The 19,516-nt window shown below is 38.9% G+C and overlaps 1 protein-coding gene across 7 annotated transcripts in view; it reads left to right on the top strand.

The window, feature by feature from the left end:
- cttnbp2 (cortactin binding protein 2) overlaps nt 1–19,516 on the top strand; it is a 157,886-nt gene that overhangs the window by 82,811 nt on the left and 55,559 nt on the right. For all 7 annotated transcript variants that reach the window (XM_043709595.1, XM_043709596.1, XM_043709594.1 and 4 more), the window contains 5 exons: nt 8,498–8,597; nt 9,716–9,866; nt 12,064–12,318; nt 15,473–15,590; nt 18,549–18,815. In XM_043709595.1, the coding sequence (XP_043565530.1) occupies nt 8,498–8,597; nt 9,716–9,866; nt 12,064–12,318; nt 15,473–15,590; nt 18,549–18,815 (891 nt within the window). The remainder of the gene's footprint in view (nt 1–8,497; nt 8,598–9,715; nt 9,867–12,063; nt 12,319–15,472; nt 15,591–18,548; nt 18,816–19,516) is intronic.

Here is a 19,516-nt window from a genome sequence, read left to right as displayed (position 1 = left end):
TGCTACGACGTGTGTTTCGTCAACACGTGTTGGCTATAACCTGATTGAGGAATTTAGACTATTATTTGTAGAATGCGAACTTTCCTTATTTGCATTGACTATAATGTGATTCTTGTGCCATTCGTTTAAATGGTGCCGCTATTATGCTGTTTTCTTATAACGTAGGATTACACGGGAACAAAGCTATTGTATTACATCAAAACAGACTGTGCTGTGTTTGCTGTTCACAGTGTGGTCTCCTTTACATTGGGGAAATGAGGTGTAGACTGGGTGACCACTTCACAGAACGCCTACTTTCTGTCTGCAAAAATGACCCTGGGCTCCCAGTTGTCTTCCACTTTAACACACCACCCTGTTCCCTGACCAATATCTCTGCCTCAGTTTGTTACAGTGCTTCAGCGAAGCTCAGCGTAAACTGGAAGAACAGCACCTCATTTTCTGCTTGGGGTCCCTGCAGCCTTCTGGACTTGATATCAAGTTCAATAACTTTAGGGCTGGAGCTTTCCCATGTCCTTACCCCCACACCCAAATGCCAGGTCTGTTATTACACAACCTATTTTTAGCCACTAACCATCTTCATTAACAGCTATTCACCCTCCTGGCCAGATCGCTATCCACTCCATTGTCTGTCCAACTGTTTTTCTCTCTTGGGCTCTATCCCCACCTATTGTTTATTCCCTACCCCCTATCTTCATATGAACAGACACCTTCCTAGCTACAATCAGTTCTGAGGAAGGGTCACTGGACCCGAAACGTTAACTTTGATTTCTCATCACATACGCTACACCAGACCTCATAAAGTCATAGAGTCACAGAGATGTACAGCATGGAAACAGACGTTTTGATTCAACCCCTCCATGCCAACCAGATATCCAACCCAATCTAGTCCCACCTGCCAGCACCCGGCCCATATCCCTCTAAACCCTTCCTCTTCATATAACCATCCAGAAGCCTTTTAAATGCTGTAATTGTACCAGCCTCCTCCACTTCCTCTGGCAGCTCATTCCATAAGCGTGCCACCCTCTGCGTTATCCCTTAGGTCTCTTTTGTATCTTTCCTTTCTCACCCTCTAGTTCTGGACTCCCCCCAACCCAGGGAAAAGATTTTGTCTATTTATCCTATCCATGCTCCAGGGAAGAGTGAAAAAGTTGCCCCTTTGGTTTCTTTTATATCTTTCCCCTCTCACCCTAAACCTATGCCCTCTAGTTCTGGACTCCCCCAACCCAGGGAAAAGATTTTGTCTATTTATCCTGTCCATGCTCCAGGGAAAACAGCCCTGGCCTATTCAACCTCTCCCTATAGCTTAAATCCTCCAACCCTGGTAACATCCAGGGACTTGTTGGGCCGAAGGGCCTGTTTCCATACTGTAAGTAATCTAATCTAATCCTTTTCTGAACCCTTTCAAGTTTCACAACATCTTTCTGATAGGAAGGAGACCAGAATTGCACGCAATATTCCAACAGTGGCCTAACTAATGTCCTGTACAGCCACAACATGACCTCCCAACTTCTGTACTCAATACTCTGACCAATAAAGGAAAGCATACCAAACGCCGCCTTCACTATCCAATCTACCTGCTACTCCACTTTCAAGGAGCTATGAACCTGCACTCCAAGGTCTCTTTGTTCAGCAACACTCCCTCGGACCTTACCATTAAGTGTATAAGTCCTGCTAAGATTTGCTTTCCCAAAATGCAGCACCTCTCATTTATCTGAATTAAATTCCATCTGTCACTTCTCAGCCCATTGGCCCATCTAGTCAAGATTCTGTTGTAAACTAAGGTAACCCTTTTTGCTGTCCACTATACCTCCAATTCTGGTGTTATCTGCAATCTTACTAACTGTACCTCTTATGCTTGTATCCAAATCATTTCTGTAAATGACGAAAATGTAGAGGACCCAGCACCGATCCTTGTGGCATTTCACGGTCACAGGCCTCCAGTCTGAAAAACAACCTTCCACCACCATCTTCTGTCTTCTACCTTTGAGCCAGTTCTGTATCCAAATGGCTAGTTTTCCTTGTATTTTGTGAGGCAGAAGTGAGGACTGCAGATGTTTAGATGAGCCTGGTGCTGGAAAAGCATAGCAGGTCAGGCAGCATCCGAGCTGCAGGAAAATCCTGATGAAGGGATTTTGCCCAAAACGTCAATTTTCCTGCTCCTCTGATGCTGCATGACCTGCTGTGCTTTTCCAGCACCATTCTAATCTAAACCCTGTATTCCATGAGATCTAACCTTGCTAACCAGTCTCCCATGGGGAACCTTGTCGAATGACTTACTGAAGTCCATATAGATCACATCTACTGCTCTGCTCTCATCAATCCTCTTTGTTACTTCTCCAAAAAATTCAATCAAGTTTGTGAGACATTATTTTCCACGCACAAAGCCATGTTGATTATCCCTAACCAGTCCTTGCCTTTCCAAATACATGTACATCCTGTCCCTCCAGATTCCCTCCAACTGATGAGCTTTTCCGGCTACATCTGATTTTGTTTCTTTGTTGATAAGCTGTGCTTTTGTGGAGTTCTGATCTAAAGGAGTTAACAATTGTGACACACATAGTTAATTGTAAAAATATTGATAAAATCCTATTACAGCCCCATTAACTAAACAAACCACACTCGGTTTGTGTTCAAAAGATGGTAAGTTGATGTAGAAGATTAATCACATTAAAATTGAACGCTGTGATGCTACAGTTTTAAGTTGTATTAGTCATTCAGAATCTTCTTTTTCTATTTATACATGTTTCTGTTATTGTTCTTCAAAGCTTTCCTCTTGTTGCAAATTAATATCCTCCTTCCTGTAGCCTCTCAATTCTGACATATCTACCACAATGTATTCTTGTTCAAAAAACAAAGCATCCCTTACTTCACCTGTGCACTTTATTGTTGCTCCATCTTATAGCTTTCAGTTTTGGTATTGTACTGCACTAACCTATCTCTAATAAAAAAAAACGTTAATGACAGCCTCTTAAACTGTAACATCTAAGTTTAAAATAACTGACATCTATTTAGTTTCAGTAGAAATTGTCAACTATTTTACTCATTTAGTAGATTAAAAGTAATTCTGTTTATCATTCTTCTTTCCTATATTGTGTAATGGTAACACATGGAAATAGTGGTTTATATGTATTGTTTTACATAAAATTGGTACTAGTCCTATCTGGTCCCATGATTACCTAGCTGAAATCAAAAACTCATTGTTTTTACTGTAAAATAGTTTTCCTACAAAATAGTTCTTCTCTACTCCCAACTCACATTAGTGCTGCTCCTAACTCGCAACTAATGATGTTACTTTGGGTACAGAGGAACCTCGATTATCCAAACGACTGGGGCGGGGAGTATTATGTTCAGATAATCGAATGCCAGATGAAACAGTTTAGCCAAGCATCAGGACCTTACGATCTTATTCGGATAATCCGAAATTTAGAGAATAGAATGCCGGGTAATCGGGTTTCCTTTGTATATTGCAAACTATAGGTGAAAGTTCCTGTCAGCCTCAACAGTTTAACAAGATCAGGAATTGCCACCCAAAATGTGTAACTAAATTCTCCATAGTAGTACCAGCATGAAGAAGTCAAATATTATGGACCAAAAAGTCTGGATTGGAGGAGTAGTACCAGTGAATTGGATAGGTGACAGTGAAAGGATTCAAAGTATAAATGGGAAAATGGTAATAATGCTGGAATGAAAACTCACCAGAGAATAGCGCCATTGTAGACTCGGGCAGTAGTAAAACATCAGGGTTAGTTCGGTTGTGGAGAAATAAAAGAGTTAGCTTTCCAAGGAGTAGAGAAAAGAGTAAAGTTATGGAAGAAAAATGGTATGAATATGATGGGAATATTTTTTAAATGATTCACTTGTGGGACATGGGTGTCACTGAGTGGGTAGCATTTGTTGCCTGACCTTGAGAAGGTAATGGTGAGCTGCTTTCTTGAACTGCTGTCCTTGGGGAAGAAATTGCAGGATTTTGACCTGGCGTCAGTGAAGAAATAGCAAAACATTTCCAAGTCAGGATGGTGTGTATCTTGGAGGGAAACTTCCAGGTGGTGGTGTTTCCATGCATCTGCTGCCCTTGTCCTTCTAGCTGGAAGTGGTTGTGAGTTTCAAAGGTGAAGTCTAATGATTTTTGGTGAATTTCTGCAGTGCACACTGTTGATACTGAGTGATGGAGGTGGAGGGAGTGGATGCTTGTGGATGTGGTGCCAATCATGTGGGCTGTTTTGACCTGAATGGTGTCAAGCTGCTTAAATATTGTTGGAGCTGTACTCATTTAGGCAAATGGGGAGTATTACATCACACGCCTGAATTGTAGATGATAAATAGGCTTTGGGTGTCAGGTAATGAGTTACTCACTGCCGTATTCCTAGTTTCTGACCTACTCTCATAACCATTGTGTTCATGTGGCTCGTTTAGTTGAGTTTCTGGTCAATGGTAACTCCAGGAATGATAGTGGGGCATTCAGTGATGGTAACACCATTTGGAAAAAGTGAGGACTGCACATGCTGGACAGTCAGAGAAAAGACAGCAGGTCAGGCAGCATCTGAGGAGCAGGAGAGTCAACACTTTGGGGAAAAAGCCCTTCATTAGAAATGGTAATACCATTGACAGTCAAGGGGCAGTGGTTAGATTGTCCCTTTATGGAGATGGTCACTACCTGGCATTTGTGTGGCACAAATATTTCTTGCTACTTGTCACCTGAAGCCTGGACATTGTCTCCACCTTTGTTGCATTTAAACATGGACTGCCTCAGTATCTGAGGAGTCGCAAATGGTGCTGAACATTGTGCAATGATTTGTGGACATTCTCACTTCTGACCTAATGGAAGGAAGGATATTGATGAAGCAGCTGAAAATGGCTGGGTCTAGGTCTCTACCCTGAGGAACACCTGCAGAGATGTCCTGGAGTCGAGATGACTGACTGCCAAGTATGACTCCAAGCAGCAGAAAGTTTGCCCCCGATATCCATTAATTCAGGTTTTTCTCTGGCTCCTTGATGTCATATTCAGTCAAATGTGATCTCTCTGTCACACTCACCTTACCTCTGGAATTCAGCTCTCTTGTCCATGTTTGAACCAAGGTTTTAATGAGGTCAGGAGCTGAGTGGTCCTGGCAGAACTAAAACTGGGAGTCAGTGAGCAGGTTATTGCTGAGCAGATGCCCTTGATGGCACTGTTGATGACACCTTCCATCACTTTACTGAACAAGAGTCAAAGGATGGGTGCTAATTGGTCAGGTTGGGTTTGTCCTGCTTTTTGTGTGCAGGCATACCTGACCAATTTTCCACATTGTTGAATAGATGCCCGTGTTGTAACTGTACTGGAAGAGCTTGATTAGGGGAGCAGCATTTTCTGGAGCACACGTCTTCAGTATCCTTGCTAGAATATTGTCAGGGCCCATAGCCTTTGCAGTATCTAGTGTCTCCAACCATTTTCTTGATATCACAGAGTGAATTGTATTGGCTAAAGACTGGCATCTGATTCTAGGGACAACTGGAGGAAGTTGAAATAGGTCATCCACTTTGCACTTTTGGCTGAAGATTGCTGTAAATGCTTTAGCCTTATCTTTTGCACTGCTGCGCTGGGTACTTCCATCATTGAGGATGGGGATATTTGTGCACCCATTTCCTCACATGAGTTGGTTAATTGTCTTCCTCCAAACATGACTGGATGTGGTAGAAATGCAGAGTTTAAATCTGATACGTTAGTGATCTGTTCATCACTTATTACTAATGCTGGTTGGCACGCAAATACTTCTGTTTGGTAGCTTCACCAGATTGACACCTTTTATTTTTAGGTATGGCCCCTGCAGTCTCCATTGAATCAGGGTTGATCCCCTGGCTTGATGGTAAAGGTTGAGTGGGGATATGCCAGATTGAATTGGAGTACGATTCTGCTACTGTTGGTGACCCACAGAACCTCATGGATGCCCAGTCACTCTTATCAATACATTCCATTTGATAAGAAGTCGGTTCAGTATGTTTTCCCTCTTGCAGGCATCCTCACCACCTGCCATAGGGCCAGTCTAGCAGCTATGTCCTTTAGGGCCCGATCAGTAGTGTTACTAGGCAAAAGTGAGGATTGCAGATGCTGGAGATCAGAGTCAAGATTAGAGTGATGCTGGAAAAGCACAGCAGGTCAGGCAGCATCCGAGGAGCAGGAATGACTGATGTCCTGATAAGAGTAGATTCCCTACAGTGTGGAAACACTCCCTTCGACCCAACAAGTCCACACTGACCCTCCGAAGAGCAACCCACCCAGACCCATTCCCCTACATTTATCCTTGACTAATCCACCTAACACTATTGGCAATTTAGTATAGCCAATTCACCTAACCTGCACATCTTTGGACTGTGGGAGGCAACTGGAGCACCCGGAGGAAACCCACGCAGACACTGGGAGAATGTGCAAACTCCACACAGACAGTTGCCCAAGGTGGGAATTGAACCTGGGTCCCTGGAGCTATGAGGGCACTGTGCTAACCACTGATCCACTGTGCCGGCTTTTGCTCGAAACATAGATTTTCCTGCTCCCTCGGATGCTGCCTGACCTGCTGTGCTTTTCCAGCATCAGTTTAATCTTGACTCAGTAGTGCTACTACCGAGTCACTTTTCGTGATGGACGTTGAAATATCCCACCCAGCATAATATTTTAATCCTTGTCACCTTCAGTGCTTCCTCAAAGTTTGTTCAACATGGTGTACTGATTCATCAGCAGGAGGTTTTTGTTTGCCCATGTTTAGTCTGAAACCATTAGACTTCCTGGGGTCTGGAGTCAGTGTGAAGGATTCCTCAGGCGTCTCCCTGCTGACTGTACACTATTATGCCACCACCTTTGCTGGGTCTGTCCTGTTGGTAGGACAGGACATATCAAGGGATGTTGATGATGATGCCTGGAACACAGTTGTACTCATTGAATTCATTCCTTACAGACGATGTCATGCTGGCGCTTGACTAGTCTGAGAGCTGTTCTAATTTTGGCACTGGCCACCACATGTTGGTGAGGAGATCTTCGCATGGTTCACAGTTCACAGTTCTGTTTCAACCAATGTCTTTTCCAATGCCTTGGCCAGTGCCACGTGGACCATCCAGTTTCACTTCTTTGTTGAGACTTCATAGTGATTGTTATAAGTAAGTGGCTTGCTATTTCACAGGGTGGTTAAGAGTCAAATACATTGCTGTGGGTCTGGCCACTTGTAGGCCAGACGGCAGACTACCTTCCCAGAAAGGCATCAGTGAACCAGTGGGTTTTTCTGACAATCAACAATGATTTCATGGTCATCAGTAAATTCTTAATTCCAGATATTTTTATTGAATTCATATTCTATCATCTTCCATGGTGGGATTCAAAGCAGAGGCCCTAGAACATTAGCTGACCTTCTGGATTAATAGTCTAGCAACGATACCACTTGGCTGTTGTCTCCTTATAGGACTAGGGATTAAGATAGGATTAAGATTGGTGGAAGAGCAAAAGGATTTAGTCTTTCATATACACAGATTACCATCCAATACAAATCAAGAGGTTAAATTACAGAAGTAAGAAAATGATGATTCAGACCATGGATAAATTTAAACTTAAGAATTATGTTAGTTTTGTAAAATTTTCATGATATTGATCTGATTCAGTGGCTTGAAGTTCATTCCAGCCAAAAAATGTAATCGCGGAAAAAAAGCAAAAGTGAGTTCGACGCATAAATGCAACTTGGTCAGACCTAAATTGAAATATTGTTGTCCCTCACTATCCGCTTCAGACCCATTTGAGCAGCTGTGTCCTTCAGTGCTAACGTTCCATTTTTGATGATGAATGCTGAAGTCCGTCACCATATGTACATTTTTGGCCTGAAGCCATGGTATTTCATGGAATCCAGAGTCAAATTTAAGATTCCCAGAGTAGTCTGTCCCTCCTGTATACCACCACCTCTGATGGATGCATCCAGGAATGGTGATGTAGTGTGTTAGGGATGTTGCCTGTTAGGAATGATTGCATGAGAATGAACTGACCAGAACTTTCCTTATTACACTGTTAGTCTTGTGGTTAAAAACCCCTAAGTTGTATCTTGTTAAATGAGATGCAAGTATGATTTTTATCAGCATACTGCATTCATAATGATGTAAGAGCTTTGCAGATCTTGACAAACTAATTTTGTAATTATTTATCAAATTTCTCCATTTTGTGAAAAATTTGTATTTCATTATTTCAGCTTCCAGCTTTGTGTTTGCGTGTTTATCTCACGCTCCCTGTAATTCATTTACTTCCTGGTTTGCATTCTGAGAATGTTTCCATGTGATTTATTGCTTACCTGCTGGGTGCCTGGAGATAACCTTGACTTCACACCAGATTCAAACTGATGTTGAGATTGCAGCAAATGTTGTCAGACCTTTCTTCAAGGTCAGCCTTGAGCAGCTTTGTCTTACTACTGATCACCAAAGTCTGAGCCATGGTTGTGTAATGCAGTTTGGAATTTTTGTGCTTTGCAAATATTAAAACCCGTTTCTCTTGTAGATTGTGTAACATTGCTGCTGAATTCAGGAGCACAGGTTGATGCCATTGGAAATAATTTATTCACACCATTGTGTGCAGCTGCTGCAGAGGGGCATGTTGGGTAAGTTGTTATTTAATTTTGTGACCACAAGAAACTTGGCCAAAATTAGGTTTTGCTCCCCACATTTTAGAGAATCGAAGTGAGTGCAAGCTTATATAGACTCAAAATAACATTTTTAACCCTATTGGTCCCTATAGTCAAATTTTCATATATAATGATCCCAGTATCTGTTTCAAGTTCCCATTGCAAAATTACTAAACACTACAGAGTTCTCGATGCATACTGTGATAAGTTTCTTCTGACACTTTTAAGTCCCACACAAGTTTACCACCTGCAAATTAAATTTTAACTTCTCATTTTGCCACACGAAGCAGGAGCTCATTATGTGATGCATCCTCCAGACTCTGCATTCAAACTGGCCAATTTCACTCCCCGCTACGACAGGCAAGCTGCATCTCAGGCAATGAGAGCTGCCTGCAGTTTGCCAATAATAAATAAGGCTGATGGATCACTTTGTCGTGACTTTGTCACCAGCTTCATAAGCAGCCTGCATAGCAGCAAGACTTTCTCTTGATTCAGGTCCGATCCAATTTCTAGCCCATGTATAAACTTTTTTATTGTAGTTTAAGAAATGATTTTAACATAAATTTATTATTTAAATACCGATTTTATATTCTTTCAATTTTCCTTTGTAGCCAGTGCCAAATTTTCCCAAAGTGCACACTTTTTGATTAGGTGGTTTTATTTTGTAGCACTTCAAATTAAGCAGTGCATTTTCTCCCCTTTTCTGGCAAATTACATCTCTTCCCATAGGAGAATGCGCAATTTTAGTGCTCTCTGTTTTGGCAATGTTGCACTTGATCTGAGCATTAGAAATTACATGGAGTTAGATTCTCCCTCTCCTTGCCCTCCCTCTGGTTGACCACTGTGGAAGTGCACGTTGCTTCACTACAGTTACACATTGAATGCTAACAAACCCTATTTGTGAGCAATCAGGAAGAAGATCCTTAACTAGCCATCTGTGGGGATATCTTTTAATCTCTCCATACTGTGTGGATAAATGTATTGTACTATCAAATTCTAATCTGGAAAGACATTAGTGTCAAATCATTCAATATGAACCATCTATTGAACAAATTTGGAAATGATATTTATTTTCATTGTTTATTCCTTTACAGGTGTGCTGAAGTGCTTATTACTTACGGTGCAAATATAAATTATGCTGCTGAAGGAGATCAAACTCCTCTGTATCTATCTTGTCTGAATGGACACACTGAATGTACACTTAGCTTATTGGAAGCTGGAGCGGATTGTGGTATAATGACTGTTGTAAGTGTTGGAAATTAGAAACTCTGTGCCATTTCTTATAATGAACATTTGAAATATTAAAAGTTGGCAGTACTCTCCAAATTGATTCTAGGATGATCAACAAATGAACACCCCTGTCCTTTAATTTATTATTTACGTTCATAACAAGACACTGATAAACCTGACTTACTTTGTTTTTAATTTTTCCTATATAAAACAGGATCCTCAGAATGTATGTAACTTCTAGCATAGGCAAATGCATCACACTGCAGATTCCACATATGATCTTAAATGTTTTTCTGGTGTAACCCATGGCACAGTCTGGATTATTTAATAAATGGTTTCCAATATCAGGATCTCACCTAATAGTGGATGTACATTCCTGAGGTTTGAGTTGTATTCTAGTTCCATTGGTACAAGATGACAAGCTTCAACTCCAGTCTTTTTTAGCTATGCTTAAGTTTTGTACTACCAATCTGTATTGTTTGGTACATAAAGTTTGCAGTAGTCACTTATGTCCTCTTTCTCTCCATTAATATGTCTCTATGGAGCCCATCAGTTATTTCATTTGACAAAGGTGATCGTTTTTTAAAAAAACTGCAATTTTATCCAGTTATTTTTGCTTTCTGAGCACATGCAACTAATTCATTCAAGTCTGACAGTGGGGAGGATTACTTGCTTGAAATTTACATTCATAAATATTGGTTTAGCTTGCACAATGAGAAACTATCAGTCATTTCCTCATAGCAATACATTCCTGTAGAATGATGATGGTTTCCTGTTTGGTTAAGAAACAATTATGTAAAAGTTGAGCAGAAAATACTGGAAATACTTAGCAAGTCTGACATTATCTGTGGAGCGAGAAACATCTGATGAAAAGTCACAACCTGAAACATTAACTCTATTATCCCACCAGAGATGCTGCCAGACCTACTGACAATTTCCAGAATTTTCATTTAGATGTCCAGCATTTGTGGTATTTCGTTTTGGCAAAAGGTATGCATTAATAGGTATAACATTTCGCAACATGTTGAGACGTTGATACTTTTAAGTTCAAATGAAATACTTCTGTTTAAAAATCTAACTCAGTCAAAAAAGTAATTTCTTAAGCATTACTCCCATATAGTATCTCGATAGTCATGTGCTACAATTTGAAGAACTGGTATTCATTTAGATCATTTACTCTGTTTGGATGGATATCAGAGTTATAATAGGATGATCTATTTAGTATTCAAAGGAGAATAAATCCCAATGTTTTTCATTACTTTACCCTTAAAAGAAATAACAAACAGGAAAATACATGTATCATTGGGCTATAGTTCTATAGTTTGAAGAATTCAAAGATTTTATATGTTGTCACTTGGCTGATCGCCAAACAGCCCTGGATTTGAAAGATTTTGAAAAGATGATAGGTTAAGCATCGATGATCTTGTCTGTTAGGCTCAATGACAACAATCAGGTAGTTTGGTTTTAGCACTTCTAGGGTTTAATCAATGACTTCATATTTCAAGTTATCATCAGGATATTGATACATGGAATATTTTGTCTGTTTCTCCTGTACATTTTCTGTACAGCATTAGTACTGTCTTATGGGGGCCGCTAGTCATATATGTTAGCAAGATTATGTAAAATACCACACAACTATAATAGAACAACATCACCTAGAAAGATGAAGCACTTCACCTCACTTATGGTGACCAATTTTGTTTGTCTTGATGAGTTTGTTGTCTGAAATGGCTTGACCAACAAAGATTTGTTTATTTATAAGATAACGTTGTAGTTACATGAATGGTCAAATGATCAAATTTATAATTATTACATTCATTTGAAAAACACAAATTTAGCCAGAACATGTGATAGAAATAGTTATTCCAGGATTACATATTTCCAAACGTGCCTTTATTTAGAAATCTCCTGAACAAGTAACAGAATTTTGCAGAACCTGCTTTTCACCCACTCTTAGCTTTTCTTTCATGATCATTGCTTGAGCAATGTTATTCTTTACCTTTGTAGTGCAAGTTATTTTGTGTAACTATGTACATAAATTATTTAATGGTTTTCGTTTGAATATTAATGAAGTTAACATGTTAATTTTAATCTTGGCAGAACCAATTTTAATTTTCAATTTGAGTCTTGTCAGTTTCCTAGTTGGCTAATTAAGATGACCTTCAGGAATTAGAAATTGAGGAGGAAACTTTTCTTTTGCTTTAATTCTTAGGATGGTTGGGCACCCTTTCACGCAGCTGTGAGCACTGGTCATGTGGATTGCCTGAAGCTTCTCATGCTTCACAAAGTATCTGGGGACAGAAGGTTTGCTGATGATTCAGAACGCAAATTGAGCTTTGTAGACTCTGAATGTGCCGAAGAGAGTGATAAATTCACAGTGGAACCTAAGGTTTCAGCTGACCTAATCAACCATGCTGACAAAGACGGTTGGACAGCTGCCCATATTGCAGCATCCAAAGGTTTTAAGGTCTGTTTTGTAATATAATATTACTGTGGTTTGCCTCTCAAGTTCAAGCTCTATTTTAAATTTAGTATTCCCAATCTATAAAACTATTCCTATTTCATGTATTGTAATTTTAAAAATGTAAAATATTTAGATATACAGGAGATAATGATTTTATCCACAAAAGGATGATTCATTGTCAAGTTCTGTGTCTCATTCTCTAAAATCACAAATTCCAGTAAGCATCAGCAATGCCAAGAGCTACTGTTTTGCTCACTTGAATTAAGTGATTATGAGGGATGGGTATCATCTGGTGCTCCCAATGCAGTGAGCCACAAAATGGAATTCAATGTAATTCAGTTTGTGGCATGTTCCAAGAAAGTAATTAATGTCTACTGTCATGTGGCTGACTACACACTTGCTTCCAGCTACAAGTTAGTTAACCTAGTCATAGAATTAGCAGTTTAGAAAAAAAAATTATTAACTGTTGCAGACAGTTATCTGTATCCTTAAATCCCATTTTTGTTATATTTCAAACTGTGCAATTCTAGAAACTTACAACACAGAGGCGTATCATTTAGCTCCCATACTGGATCTTTAGAGCTATCATGCATTGAATCTTATCACTACTGTTTTGTACATAACACTCTTTCTCATCTCAAGCAGCTGTGTCTTTTGAAAATCTTTATGGAGTCAGGATACAGCATTCCAGATCCTGAGAATTCTAATGGAAGACAACAATGCCCAGTTCTGCCAGTTACTTGAATCTATGACTCCTTGTAATGGATCCATTTACCAGAGGGAATTTGTTTTCTTTTTTAACCTTTCAAAAATCTTGTAAACCTCTGTTAAGCCACTTAGAGTCATAGCGTTGTCCAGCTCTGACACTAATCTAAAGTCCAACTCCTCCGTGCACTTCTTAAACCTCTTCTTATTCTTTAGAAACCAGTCTTACCATTTTCAGTCTCTTCACTCCCTCAACCCTGGTAATAACCTGTTAAAGTGCCCCTGTTCCCATTCGAAGACCTTTGCATCTTTCTTGAAGTGTGATGCCCATAATTGCCACAATACTCCACCTAAGGGCTAATCAGCATTAAATAGTTCTTGCATGATCTTTTTGCCTTTTTTTATGCCATTACTCTATTTATAAACTCAGCAAACCCATGTGAGTATTTTTAACCACTGTAACCAGATGCTGCTACAGCTTTCAAGAATTTTGTATATGGCACCAAGATCTATCTATCTTAGCCACATATTTCAGAATTATTCCATTTATTGTTAGGGAACCTGCCATGTTAGTCCTCGCTCAAAGTGCATCACTTTTGCAATTCTCTGCTCTATCTGGTATGCTTCTGACCATTTTATCACCTTGCCGTCCTGATTTAATTATCAGCATCACTGCATCGCCTTTTATCAAGTCTTTTTTAAATCATTGTAAATCCCCTAACAAAGTGCATGTTTCACGAGAAAATATGTACCTGTTCAAATACTTGAAAGCTGTAATAGATAGATTATCCAAGCATGCACGTATCTGTTTACAAAATAGAGGTCCTGTCCCATTAAAGTTCAACCAAAAGTTTGAAATTCACCCATTCCAGTGAATTCAACAGGTATGTTCTCCTGAAAGAAATGATTCATTATCTGAGGAATAAGTGAGTGTTATGTTATTCACATACTAGCTATTTCTCTTGGAAAATGGAAAACATTGCGTTGATTTTTCCATTTCTATATGACTGTTGTTTTCTTGGAGAATTTGAAAAACTTGTGAATTATGACATTCACATTCATCCTTTTTCTTGTTAATAGAGAAACGTTATATGAATGACAAATATTTGCTTACATAGTGGGAGGTTAAATGTGACAGAGTTCAGTGTGGGAAAGTATGAGATCATCCACTTTAGACCTAAGTCAGATCAATCAGTGTGCTTTCTAAATGATGAGGTGCTGGGAACTGAGGATAAGCAGAGAGATTTAGGTGTCCCAAGTTTTGAAATCATTATGCGTTAATGGATAAACTTTAAAAAAATGAAAAGTCTAATGGGGTATTGGCCTTTGTCCAAAGAGGGCTGGAATTAAATGGAGTGGAAGATGTGTGAGAGCTACAGAGGATATTGGTTAGACGCCATCTGAAATACTGCTTTCGGTTTTAGGCAACACATTGTAAATGGTAGATTGACTTGGAAGGGTGCAGCATAGATTCATGAGCATGGGGGTACTTCATTAAAGGGTTAAGTTATGAGAACAGTTGAATAGCCTACATAGAAGTTTGACAGATGATCCACTTGAAGTGTTTAAAATGACGGTCAATGTAGAGTAATTATTCATTTGATTAGAAAGTTGAGAACCAAGGAATGTAAGCTTGAATTTATGTCCAAGTTGTTTGGGTGTTTCACTTTATACAAAGTAGTAGCAATTTGATGCTTTCTCCAAAGAAAGGCTGGATCAATTGAAAATGTCCAAGCTTAGACTGGTAGATTTGTTTTTGGTTAGTAAGGACAATAGGAATTACAAAATAAAGGTTGGCAGATGGAATTAAGACACTAATTAGGGCTGTTCCATTTGAATAGTGGAACAGCCTTGAGGGACGAAATGGCCTATGTAGTTCTTGCAGTATAAACTGCTGAAATGCATTTGTCAAAGTTGCACATAACATGTTCAGAAGTACTATTAGTTAGAAACCTTGTAAGGTACCTGCTTAGTAGAGGGAAACAAACAAACAAATAAACTGAAGCTGAATTAGAGTATGATATGCTGGTAAAGTCAATCAATCATGAAAGGGTGCCTGGCAAGACAGGATAACTAAGCTGCTGAAATGCACTTTTGTTGGCTTAAGAAGTTAATTGGACATTTCATCCAACTTGTATTGGAAGATCTTTCAGATTTAGTTATATTTTGCTGTTCAACAAGTCATACATTGGAATGTTATGCTGAAATATAACTGAAAATGAATAACCTTTTTAATCTCTTCCATCGTTGCAGATTTACCATGAAGCTGATCATAGAAGGAGATTCTGATCATGTTTGATTATATTTGCATAATGATTGAAGTAGAAAGCGAAAAGTATCTTCTTTCATCAGTCTTCTAATTTTTCTCATTCTGAAATTGTTTGAAGAGTGGTTGTGTCTCACCTCAAATGGAGCTGCTTCACTACAAATTATTTCTGTTACTGTACTTCAGAATTGCCTAGAAGTGCTCTGCTGCCATAAAGACTTGAATCCACATAAAAAAGATAATTGTCAACGAACTGTGCTTGATGTGGCTACAGATGACTGCAAGCATCTGCTGGAGAATTGGAGTGAGTAAAATTGTTAGGGAGAATATACATATCCCGGTATAGCTGAAATAACATGGCAAAGGAAATTGACTTGGAATTCATTTTCCTTTAAGTTCAATCAGTACTTTTGTAGGACGGCGGCAACATTTAAAAAAAAAAATAACATCCATACTTTGTTTTGTAGAGAAGACATTTATAACACTCATGAACTTGATTTCATTTTGGCTCTAAAGTCAGATTTTGTATCATTGTATATTGCTGTGTAGGCATTTGTTAGCTCAGTTTGTTCGATGGTTAGAGTATAGTGCAGAATGAGATCAGTTGATGCAAGTTTTATGCCTGTATCAACTGTTCTGTACATGGAGACCTGCCACCATTACTGTTCTCTCTCACTTAATATGGAGTGCTGCCCCTCAAAATATAAAATTGCTTGTGTCTCTCTTATCAGAGACCAATGGTCCTTCATGGACCAGCTTATTATCTAAGTAATGCATTTTCACATAAAGTGGTCTTTATGTATTAAAAACGGGATGGACGTGGGTGGAAATGACAGAATCCAAACTTGGAAGTGGTCCTAATCCACCTATTTGAAACCTTGAGTATATGTGCAGAATGGTACTGCAGTCCTCAAATGATTAATTTTGACACTCTTTGAAAGAGGCTTTTAGCTAACATCCATGCACTAATATATTGCTATTACATGCATTGTATACAAACATATTGATGCAATTTCTATTATTTTGAAAAGGATGATCCACGCAAACAATGAGTTCAACGTACTTTGGTAATAAAGCATCTGATGCATGCTATTTAGAATTGTGGATTTTTTTTAACTGTAGTAATTGTGAAGTGCTTTGTTCTGTTTTAACATGTGATGCAATGTACAGTGTTTCCTGGAGGAGGGCAAATATATAATAAAAATGTATACTGTGTCAAATTACTTCTCAATTCATCCAAATTTTTTTTTTAAAAGTCTAGTTGTTTTATTTATAGTTGTACACAAGCAGTTGTGCAGAATATTGCCACACTGCAAGTTCTTTTCTCTGGGAAACTCTGTTTTTCAGTCTGTGCTAAAATCTGCATGTTTTGTGGTAGATACAATTCCTTTAGTTTCAAAAATAACATTGACATGTCCAGTTTTAGGACTTATTGGAATTTAACCTGTGTTAGTGATTTATGTTATTTCTTGATGTTTGTGACTTATGTGCTCATTCATTTCACATGAAATGAAAATGTTGTTGTACTGTCATTTATCCTTGTTTCCACTCTGTTCCAAATGAAAACCAATGTTGCTTAAATGTTAATGGAAGAAAAGTGATGAGTATTTCTAAATCAAGTGGCTATTTCTCATGTCAGTTTCTAAGCAATTTTCCTTTCATGTAAGTAGCCATGGACCAGACAGTTTAACTGGGAATAAATATATGTCAGGATTTTGACCTGTATACTTGCTGCGATAATACTCCATTCAATTGATGTCCCCACAGACCTCCATAGTGGGCAGTCTGACAGTAACTACTACTAATGTTTGGCAGTAATATAGAGGTGTGCTGGCATCCCAGAAATCAGTACATGCTAGTCAGTGTTTGAATTAATTGTTGCTTTATTTACTTGCAAATACAGGAAGGAACCCATCTCCCTCCTCCTGCCTTATTTGCTTACTCTATATTCTTGAATTTCTGAGTGAAATGAGTTGTACATTCCTACTATTTTTTTTTTCAATTTGCCTACAGCAGAATCTGGCAGTGAAGTGATACAGCTCACTCAGAAAAGCAATAAAAACTATATCTGGGGTATGAAAGTACCACAGTCATGTGGTATCACGACCATTTTGCAATTTGAGATATTAGATGTTATTATGCGTATGAACAGAGAACTTCATCTCTTTTCATTATTTTTGATCTTGGGGATGTTTAATTCTAACACCAAGTAAAGGGTTTACATTCCTTAGTAAGTGCATACCAGATTTTTAGGAAGGCCAAAATAGCCACTGGAATATTATATTAGTCATCCACTGGGAAACTCATTTACATCACTTTAGCATGGCATTAATGTTAACAATGGGAAACATCAGTTTTACTGAAAATGCATTTGGTCACAGCTTTTGGTCTTGAACACAGACATTTGCAAGAATTTCAATGTAAGTGGGAAAACGTATTCATCTTTTTGAGAAGAGTGCTGAAATTGGTAGGTAATCTTTGATGATAGAGGTCTTGTCATGTAGAATGCATCCATTAAAATTCTGACTGTTAATTGCCAATCTTTGTTTAAATTTTGAGCAAGGCAGATTGATTCCAATTCATCAAGCTATTGCCCTGGGGAATGAACTAGAGAATGGTTGTCACCTATATTGTTAACTTGAAACAAGTGCAATATATGCATATGTATTTTTTTCTCTCATTCCGGTTTAAATGTAAACCTGAACTTGGCAATTAACTGTTGGTCATCATCGAACTGATCTATTCTCTATGGCAATGCCTAGACTAATTGGAATCCTCTTGCCAATTAATCAGCACCCTCTTCTCATTGTTCCCTTGACATGGGTATTCTTGAGATTTGCCCTGATGAGTGCAAGACAAAACGCTATGACAAAATGTTTTTTTTTTCAGCATATGTCAAGTTCTATGCTGTCAAACCACTAAATGGAAAACATTCTGTACAGTTGAGGAAGAATCTCTGTTGTGTCCTGACGTGGGGTAGCATTGAATTCTCTGGACCTTTTAATAAGAACTTAATATTGAAATGCTATATACCACAACATCAAAGGAAAGGAGCCACGACATTTTTTAAAAAAATTAATTAGAGAAACTTACTTGATTCCCAAATTTTCATGGTGTGTATTTGTGGCTTTTTTAAATTTCTTAGCAGAAGATTTCACTTTAAATTCAAAGATTCGATTTTCAAATGTTTGTGACAAAGATGGTGACTTCTCTTTTTGCATGTGAATGTACAAATCCAGTTTGTTTGCTTTTTATCCAACAGATGCTCGCAAGGTGCTGCTGCAGATTTCTTTGAAACATAGTGAAAATGTGTATAACAGGACAGAACATATTGAAAATAATATTACAATTGGCAGCCTGACCATACGCAAACTGACTACTTGGGATGATTTATCCAAAGCTGTGACAATAACACTTAGGAACCACTTCAAAACTGTCATGGATGGATGGGAATCATCAGAGGCGTCAGCATTTCTGTATAATACTGAATACAGCTTTACATCAAGTAGCATATCTGCTGTTCAAATAGGTATATATTAACTTAGAATAGCTGAAAGATTATTGCTGTTAAAATATCTCCTGTTTCACAAAACAAACAGATATAAAGCTATGAACTATGTAAATTTGGGCAGAGCAGCCCAGCACTCCTCCATTCTGACCTTTTACACCCGTTAGCTTTCATCACTCCAGAAATGGTGGCCGTGTCTTCTGCTTCCTCAACTCTAACTTGTTCAATAATATCCATAAACGTCTCCACGTCTCTCTCTCTTTCCTCCTTCGAGTCATCGAGATGTACAGCATGGAAACAGACCCTTCGGCCCAACCCATCTATGCCGACCAGATATCCCAACCCAATCTAGTCCCATCTGCCAGCACCCGGCCCATATCCCTTTTATATCTTTTATATCTTTCCCCTCTCACGCTAAACCTATGCCCTCTAGTTTTGGACTCCCCAACCCCAGGGAAAAGACTTTGCCTATTTATCCTATCCATGCCCCTCATAATTTTGTAAACCTCTATAAGGTCACCCCTTAGCCTCCGACGCTCCAGGGAAAACAGCCCCAGCCTGTTCAGCCTCTCCCTGTAGCTCAGATCCTCCAACCCTGGCAACATCCTTGTAAATCTTTTCTGAACCCTTTCAGGTTTCACATCATTCTTCCAATAGGAAGGAGACCAGAATTGCACGCAATATTCCAACAGTGGCCTAACCAATGTCCTGTACAGCCGCAA

This window comes from Chiloscyllium plagiosum, chromosome 19, assembly GCF_004010195.1.
Source record: "Chiloscyllium plagiosum isolate BGI_BamShark_2017 chromosome 19, ASM401019v2, whole genome shotgun sequence".
Lineage (NCBI taxonomy): Eukaryota > Metazoa > Chordata > Chondrichthyes > Orectolobiformes > Hemiscylliidae > Chiloscyllium > Chiloscyllium plagiosum.
Note: the sequence above shows the minus strand (reverse complement) of the source record. Positions and strands in the feature narration are given on the sequence as shown.